An 8,200-nucleotide genomic window follows, 5' to 3' on the forward strand; every position below is an offset into this window, starting at 1 on the left:
TTAGCCTCATCATATGAAAATAATGAACATACTTTAATATAGAAGAAGAAATATTTCACATCTTGGTAATACTCCTTGTGTTCAACGTAAAACTTCACATGTAATGTCTCAGTCTGTAAGTGACGTTAATTTTTTGGATGAGATACATCATGATATATCACCACAAAGTACTCCATACAGACTAATGAAGATGCCACTTAGGAGATACACTTCAAGTTCTAAACATAATGAATTATTCATTTCTCCTTCAACCAAACGATCAAGAAGTATTCTTTCATCTCAACAAATGACACTTTCTCATGAAGAATTAACTTTGAAAATAAAAAAACCATTAGTTGGAATTAATCAGAGTAATAATAGTCTTACACCAAGAAGTAAAAAAGATCATGAGTTAAAAGAAAAAGAAGAAGAATTAAAACAAAGAGAAGAGATAGTTAAGAAAAAAGAAGAAGAAGTTAATCAGAAGGAAAAAGAAGTTCTTGTAGTTCAAATTGAAATAGAAAATAGAGAGGAAGAACTTCAATCTTGGGAAGATGATATCCAAAGAAGAGAGGATGAAATTAGAGAACGTGAAGGTGAGGTTAGGAGAAGAGAAATAGAGTTAGAACAGAAAGAGGAACTTGTTCAAAAAGAGGATGAAATTAAACAAAAAGAAATAGAAAAAATTGAAATAATTAAAGCGGACTCTTTTAAAAATAGAGCTAGTGAACCACCAAAAGATACATCTAGTTCTAAAGAATTTGAAGAATTAAAGAAAGAAAAATTACAATTAGAACAAACAATACAAGATCAACAATTAAGAGTTTGGACATTAGAAGAACAAAATAAAAGAGTAGAACGTATTGTTAAGATGATGGACGCAAATGAACCTAGTGAAGATGATATTACTCAATTTGTTGAGACAATAAAAGAAATTGTTAATAGGAAAAAACAAAAATTAAGATTTATATTAACTCAAAAAATTGTTGACACATTTAGTCGATACGTCCAAAATCCATTAACACTATCTGCAATAATTACTCCACGAGGATCAATTAGAAAAAGTGAGAAGAAAAAAGATAAAAGAGAGTTACAATACATTCAATTCATACCGAATAAAATTGAAGAAAAAAGAAAAACATCACTCATTGTCAAAGATAATTATGAAATGTATAGGAAAGTGTGTTATGACTTTTATGCTAAAGAAGGAGAATATTATAGAATTATTAATGAATTTAATGAAGTTTATATAAAGAATATTAATTGGTCAACAATGAAAGACTTTGCAAAAGAATTTAAAGAACTTTTTGAACCAATATTAATATTAACAAAGAAAATTGTTGAAGAATTAGATAGGGCTTATTCAGATCCTATTAAGGACGCTGAAGGAAAATCATGCATTGCACTTGGAAGTATTTTAGAAAATTATGCACAGACATTAAGAGTTTATTTAAATTATATTATAAGATGCCCATATTTTGTTGATCATTTTCCAGTATTTAGTCAATCAAAAGAATTAACTGATTCTCTTGTTCTTTCTATAACAAATTATATCAACTCTCAACGATTAAATAACCCATCATTTGTAGTAAGTTCATTCTTACCTATTTCTGCTTATCTCCTTGCTCCAGTTTCTCATTTTTCAGTTTATCCACAATTAGTTAGAGAACTTGCAATGAATATATCAAATAATCATTTTGATAAAGTATCAATACAAAATGCACTTAGGATAATAGAAGGAATTGAGGATGAAATAGACTGTCAAAAGAATTATGCAGAACGTCGTGAGGCAGTTAGATTTGTGCAAACGTTATTTGTTAAATCAATAGAAATACCTGATGGTCATTGTGAATTATTATATTTTGGATTCTTAAAACCAGTTGATGTAGAGAAATTTAAAGTACATGATGACATTATTAGAGTATGTTTCTTATTTAATACAATGTTTATTATTACTAAAATTAAAACATTTCAAGGAAAAGTATTAGATAAGAAGGCATTAACTGCTAAGTTCTACCAAGAAATTAGTGGATTAAATGTTGAACTTTTAAAAGATTTCATATTAGAAGAAGTAGATCGATGTTTTATTACAGACCATATTATAATTTCTCTTATACAAAATGTGGATTCTATTATTAATGGATTTGTTGTAGAATTTAATGAGAAACAATACAATTTTATAGCCTCATCCCAAAAACAACAATATAATTGGTGTGATGCATTCTCTAATTTATTGTAATTTTTTATAAAAAAAAACTTCTTTTAATCATTTATTCTTTTTTATTACAGATGAAGCGAATATTTGAATTTTCATCTAATGCAGTTTCTCCTCCAACTCTTTCTAAAGTCCTCCAATTACTTATATTAGAATTTGTTCCTGATAAACTCCCTAGTTTTAATGATAAGTTATTAATGATAGAAGAGGCGTGGTGGTATTATATTGATGTTTACCGATTATTATATCCTGAGTTACCTCGTCTTGAATTTATTGATTTTGTAAAACAGATAGCTTTTTGTGTACCAACACAAAGTTCATTACAAAATGAATTAAATACAACATCACCAGACATACTTTTAAATGACTTTAATAACTTTAAATCAACTATTCCATGTTATGGAGCAATATTAATGGATGAAGACCTTCAACATGTTCTTGCAGTTCAAGCATTTAGAACAACTCGTTGGGGATTTCCAAAAGGAAAAATGAAAATTAAAGAAGACCCAGTAGTTTGTGCTGTAAGAGAAGTAGAAGAAGAAATTGGATTTAATGTACTTCCCTTTTTAGTCAAAGAAAATCCAATTGAGATTATTATGGGAAAGAAAAAAGTTACTTATTTCTTTTGTCACCACATTCCATTAACAACACCATTTCAACCAAAAACTAGAATGGAAATTCACAAAATTGCATGGCTTGATATCGATGATATTACTAGAGAAGTCATTGCTAAAAATCCAGACTTTAATTTTTTTAATCAACAGATGATAAATGCTATGTTAACATTTGTAGCTCATCAAAAAGGTATTGAACCTAAATTATTAGTTCTTGATACTCCTTGTAATTCTTCTTATTTATCTGAAAATTCTTTTGGAATGGAGTATTTCTCAAAGTTATATACTAACGCTTTTAAAACTGGTTCACTACATCGTTAACAATTTCCTTATCTTTTGAACAACGATAAATATAACAGAAATAAATTGTGTTATTCTAAATAATTTATTGTTATATAAAACGTAAAATTTTCGCTCTATTCTAAAAAAAGAAAACGAAGAGTTTAGAAACTAATTGAAAATACCAAAAATAAACTAAAAAATCTCCAATATAATTTTCTTAACATGTCGTTGTCAAAAGAATCCCGAACATCTTCTATGGGACCAAGAGCTCAAGTAAAATTTCCTTTTGAATTAATTCCTGTTTGTAACAATGTTATTAGTTGTTTTTTTAGGATGATACTTTATGCTCTATCAAAAAAAAAATCTTTCAGCCTTTTTAAACAGTTTTAAATTACATCCCAAAATTTTACTAAATACTTATATTCTTCTAGCCAATACAAAAATTAACTTTTGGACATCAGTACGCAGTACAATCGGTTCCTTTAAAACAAACAATTACATTTATAAATAAAACTGATGAATTATATAGAATGACAATAGTCGTTAGTACAAGTCCTAAATATACAATGGAAGTTGATGAAGAAAAAATTAAAATTAAACGAAAAAGCACAAAATCTGTCACAATTGCTATTTGTTTTAATACAGTTGCTACAGTTGGTTTAACTGGAAGTGTTACATTTGAAGTAAAAAAAAAAGCGTTTATTGGAAATGAAGCAAGTTCATTAACTCTAAGATTTCAAATGTTAGGAGTTATTCCTAAAGTATCTTCAAAACAAGTTATTCTTAAATTAGAACCTTTTAATACTTTGATACATTCACAACAAATTGAATTAGCAAATCAATATATACCAAGTAATTCTCAAATTAAAAATAAATTAGGTCAACATGAAGATTCAAAAATAATAATAAAAAGAAAAACAAATACAATCAATGAAAAAGACTTTATTACTATTTTAGAACACTCAAAAAATAAAGAAGATATTATTAAAATTGGAACAGTTACAGGGAAAAATGCACGTTATAATAATGAGCCATCATTTATATTTAATTTTAATGATGCAAAAGAAGATTTTAATGCTTTAACATCAATATATATGGATATTCATCATTTTGCAATAGTTCAATTAATTGGATTAAATTTTCATTCAAACTTTATGTTATTAGAAGCAGATACACAATATAATATAGAACAATTTTTAGATTGTGAGTTATCTATTCCATTTTTAACGAGGTGTTGTATTAATTTAGTAACTGCTTTACAATATTTATCTTCTCAAAATATTATTCACAGAAATATTAAACCAAGTAAACTAAGATTAGTTAAAAGAGCTTCACCTACTATTGGACTTTCTTTAATTAAATTACATGACTTTTCCTGTGGTATTGTTTTAGAAAATGGAAAACGAACAAATGATTGTGTTGGAACCATTGAATATATGGCACCTGAAGTTATTGAAGAACAAGAATATGATGCAAAAGTCGATGTGTATAGTCTTGGTATGACAATGTATCATATTTTTAATAAAAAGAAACCATATGGAGAAATGTCATTACAAGAAATTAAAGAATTTGTACTTTCTGGGCATCGGTTACCTCCAACAGATAAAATACCTATTGCAATAATAGGAATAATAACAAAATGTTGGAATCAAAATCCAGAACTACGACCAAATTATAAATGGATATTAAATGCACTAAATGATTTCTCTAGAAACTATACTGCTTAATTAGAATACTTTATTTATGATATTTCTCTGAATTGGGTTTAGGGTTTTATTGGAAAGAGTATTAACTTTGAAATAAAGAATATATAATGTCTTTTGAAATATTAATTGTATTACAAACAATTATCATTATTTGGTTATTGATAAAAAGAAATAAAAAGTGTACCAAATCTGTAAGTCAAGCCACTGATAAAATAGCAAATACTAATGAAGAATATAAAATGGTGTTATTAGTTAGAAAAGATTTAAAAATGCAAAAAGGTAAAATAGCAGCACAATGTGGTCATGCTGCTGTTGGTTGTGTTCTTAAAGCACAAAAATATGATCCAATTTCATTAAATACATGGAGATATTATGGTCAAGCTAAAATTGCATTAGTTGTAGATAATTTGGAACAATTAGAGCAATTAGAAAAGAAAGCAGAAAAATCTAATTTAATTACGAAAAAAATTTGCGATGCTGGAAGAACACAAGTTGAACCTGGGTCTATTACTGTTCTTGGAATTGGCCCTGCACCTGTTTCTGTTCTTGATCAAATCACTGGAAAGCTTAAACTATTATAAAAATGATGACTTTTTAGAAATTGTTTTCTTTGGCTTTTTTTCTTGATTGAGTTTAGGGAAGTGATGGATGTTCTCTATTTTATGTAATTTTTTATTAGTTTCATTAATTTTTAATGAATCAACTAATAGTTCTGTTTTCTTATATTTTAATTGGTCTTGGTTTTTTATTTGAGCTTTCCTTAAAGACGAAGCAGGAAAGAAAAGTTGATTTGGAGAAATAATTTGTCCAGATATTTGGTCAAATTCCATTTGGTTTTGTTGAGCAAACAAACCTAATTCTTTGAAAGAAATTTTTCTGAATGACTCATCGTCTTCAGTTGTATATTTTGCTAGATATTCATTCAGAGAGAAATTTGGTGTTTCATCAACGGGTGATTGAAAATAATCTCTTTTAATGATATTCTTTACTGTCTCTATGAATACTTCTTCATCAATGATATATTTTCCATTTGGTGCGGTATTCATCAGGGAATTGGTAATCTTAAGATCGAGATTAAAATAATAAAAAGGTAAGATAAAGTTAAATCTTTTTAGAAAATGAAAAGGTGAATAATAGTGAAAAGTAATATTTTTCATTGGTTTAAGTACTGAATTAAATATATATTTTTTTCCTTTTTTTTGTAATAGCCTCTACAAATTATCGTTCCTAAGTTTTAGGAAAACTTGATTCTCTCATATGAAAATTAGAACTTAAATTAAACAAACTATGGAAAACAAAGAGGAGAAGAAACAAAAAAAACATGGGATATTCTCCTTTTTAAAGAAAAAATCAAAATCAGCAAAATTTGAAGAGGAAGGATATGAAAAAGAAGACAAAAAAGAAAAAAAAGAGAAGAAGAGGAAAGAGGAAAAAGAAAATGATAAGAAGAGGCATTCTGTTGCAGTTGTTGAAAAGAAAGAATGTAAGGAGCCAAACAGAAAGTCATATGCCCAAGGAGGTAGTGTTAATATGTCATCATTTATGAACAGCCTTCCTGATTGGCAAGAAAGTACAAGAAAAGTTATTACTGATTGTAGCTTTGAAACATTCCCAATTGCTGGAGATTTACCTCGGTTATTAAAACATTTATCTATTGTACGTGAAATATCTGAAGGGAATTATGATACTCTTTTTCCTAAAGATGGAATTGTAAATAAAACAAGTAATGCTGGTGATTGTCTTCAAGTTATCAGATGTGTTACTCAACTTCTTGAAGGGGAAGAACAAGCAGAAAAAGTAGAAAAAGAGTGGAATGAAACAATTGTTAATGACCAAGATATGAGCGTACAAAAAACCTTTTTAATAAAGATTTTAAAAAAGGTTTTTGTAGAAGAAACAGAAAATAAAGAAATACCATCACCAGTTATTACATTTTTAAAAGCAATTAATCAAAAAATTATTGCAAATTCTACAATGCATTTGAAGATTGTTTGTGGTAATTTGTTCTTCAAAGATTCTCGTTTGTTATATTTTTTTAAGAAATAAATGAAATAATATTTATAATAAATAGAACCAATGTTTTGGGAAGTAGCTTGTATTCTTCAACAAAAGACATATTTAATTCATTATAGAAAACAAGAAACAACAAGTAAAAAACCAGAAGAATATTTTAGATTCTTATGGGAACTAAGACTTGTTTTTAATTCTAATTTAACTCAATTAGAAGAAGTAACAATGGGAATTTCGTGCATTGAATTTAAACCAGAAACTACTGAAGCTATTCGGACAAGTGTATTAAATACTCTCAAATCAATTCAATTTACTGATTGTCAAATAAAAAATGTAGGTGAAGAAGATGACCAATAATAATACTTTTGTTCTATTTTAATTTCGTTACAATAAGTGATACATTCATTCAATTAACAAAATATTTGGTTTTATCTTTCATATTTTGAGTTAATTGGAAAAAGAACTATACTTTTATTTCACTCTTTTATAAAATATTCGGTTTTGAATAAATTATAACTTCTTAGTTTTTCTGCCTTTTAATTAGTTGAGATAATTTAAATTTAAAAGTAAGATTATTAACACAATGAATTTATACCACTTTGTTTTATTAAATTTCTTTTTAATAGTTGATTGTCAGTTTCATTTTTATCAAGTTAAAGATCTTTTTTTATATTTAAAATAGATGAGTTAAGAAAATAAATAAGTTTATTTATTAGATGATTCAATCTTATTCACTAAAAAAAAATAAATTAGTAATAATAATCAGCATGAAATGTAAAAAAAGTTATTAAATTTTGGTAATAATTTTGGGAAGTTAAATAATTAATATTAGTTCATTAATATTTTTTTTATTGAGTGCTGAATTAGATAATAGAGATAATATAATACAGGCAATACAAATGAATAAGTAATATTAGAACTGAGTTGTTAAAGAAAAAACAAATACATTCACATCACAAAATTAAATGAAAAAGTTTAAGTGAAGTATTTATGATTAGTATTAACAATATGACTAATAACCATAATACAAAAATTGGTAATGTTATAAATGTATCTTCTATAAGGGTTTTGTTTTAATTTATTTTTATTTAAATGAATAAGCAAGATTTACTTTCATTATTTAATAAATTTAAAATAGTCATGATATGTATAAAAGAATAAAACAGAAGAAAAAGAAAATTACTTAAATCGTTATTAAAAAAAATAATAAATAAATAAACTATGAAATAAAAGAGAAAAAAGGATAAAGATAATAACACTTGATTTAATACAAAAGAATAAAAAAAAAAAAAGTAAATTAAGAATTGAGCCATAACATAAAACTAAAGATTTTGTGTATAGATAAGAAAAGAAATTTGGATTTAATAAAATATGTTTAGAATTTATATTTGATT

General features: G+C 26.1%; 6 protein-coding genes across 6 annotated transcripts in view, besides 10 other annotated features; all 6 read left to right on the forward strand.

The window, feature by feature from the left end:
- The window catches only part of EDI_161940 (uncharacterized protein), a gene marked incomplete at both ends in the record, with an annotated part of 426 nt that extends 384 nt beyond the window's left edge, over positions 1 to 42 (forward strand). Inside the window, one exon of the mRNA XM_001733514.1 lies at positions 1 to 42. This exon is cut by the window's left edge and continues 384 nt beyond it. Coding sequence (XP_001733566.1) covers positions 1 to 42 — 42 coding nt within the window.
- Positions 43 to 103: 61 nt separating this feature from the next.
- On the forward strand, positions 104 to 2,218 carry EDI_161950 (uncharacterized protein; the record flags this gene model as incomplete). Its single annotated transcript, XM_001741767.1, has 1 exon — positions 104 to 2,218. One exon carries the CDS (start codon positions 104 to 106, stop codon positions 2,216 to 2,218), a length of 2,115 nt encoding a protein of 704 aa, XP_001741819.1.
- Positions 370 to 476: a microsatellite.
- Positions 1,425 to 1,445: a sequence feature (AT_rich).
- Positions 2,206 to 2,265: a sequence feature (AT_rich).
- A 126-nt stretch (positions 2,266 to 2,391) lies between these two features.
- Positions 2,392 to 3,129, forward strand: EDI_161960 (uncharacterized protein; the record flags this gene model as incomplete). The annotated part of the gene is made up of 1 exon (XM_001741768.1): positions 2,392 to 3,129. The coding sequence occupies one exon, from the start codon at positions 2,392 to 2,394 to the stop codon at positions 3,127 to 3,129; it is 738 nt and encodes a 245-aa protein (XP_001741820.1).
- Positions 3,130 to 3,620: 491 nt separating this feature from the next.
- EDI_161970 (Ephrin type-A receptor 4A, putative) lies at positions 3,621 to 4,817 on the forward strand (the record flags this gene model as incomplete). Its single annotated transcript, XM_001741769.1, has 1 exon — positions 3,621 to 4,817. One exon carries the CDS (start codon positions 3,621 to 3,623, stop codon positions 4,815 to 4,817), a length of 1,197 nt encoding a protein of 398 aa, XP_001741821.1.
- Positions 3,952 to 4,027: a microsatellite.
- Positions 4,818 to 4,903: 86 nt separating the features above from the next.
- EDI_161980 (peptidyl-tRNA hydrolase 2, mitochondrial precursor, putative) lies at positions 4,904 to 5,377 on the forward strand (the record flags this gene model as incomplete). Its single annotated transcript, XM_001741770.1, has 1 exon — positions 4,904 to 5,377. One exon carries the CDS (start codon positions 4,904 to 4,906, stop codon positions 5,375 to 5,377), a length of 474 nt encoding a protein of 157 aa, XP_001741822.1.
- A 706-nt stretch (positions 5,378 to 6,083) lies between these two features.
- EDI_161990 (uncharacterized protein) lies at positions 6,084 to 7,163 on the forward strand (the record flags this gene model as incomplete). Its single annotated transcript, XM_001741771.1, has 2 exons — positions 6,084 to 6,816; positions 6,868 to 7,163. 2 exons carry the CDS (start codon positions 6,084 to 6,086, stop codon positions 7,161 to 7,163), a joined length of 1,029 nt encoding a protein of 342 aa, XP_001741823.1.
- Positions 6,165 to 6,233: a microsatellite.
- Positions 6,822 to 6,866: a sequence feature (AT_rich).
- A 378-nt stretch (positions 7,164 to 7,541) lies between the features above and the next one.
- Positions 7,542 to 7,569: a sequence feature (AT_rich).
- A 51-nt stretch (positions 7,570 to 7,620) lies between these two features.
- Positions 7,621 to 7,659: a sequence feature (AT_rich).
- A 218-nt stretch (positions 7,660 to 7,877) lies between these two features.
- Positions 7,878 to 7,943: a sequence feature (AT_rich).
- Positions 7,944 to 7,954: 11 nt separating this feature from the next.
- Positions 7,955 to 8,109: a microsatellite.
- The last annotated feature ends 91 nt before the right edge of the window (positions 8,110 to 8,200 follow it).

This window comes from Entamoeba dispar, genomic scaffold, assembly GCF_000209125.1.
Source record: "Entamoeba dispar SAW760 scf_1105229464033 genomic scaffold, whole genome shotgun sequence".
NCBI lineage: Eukaryota > Evosea > Mastigamoebida > Endamoebidae > Entamoeba > Entamoeba dispar.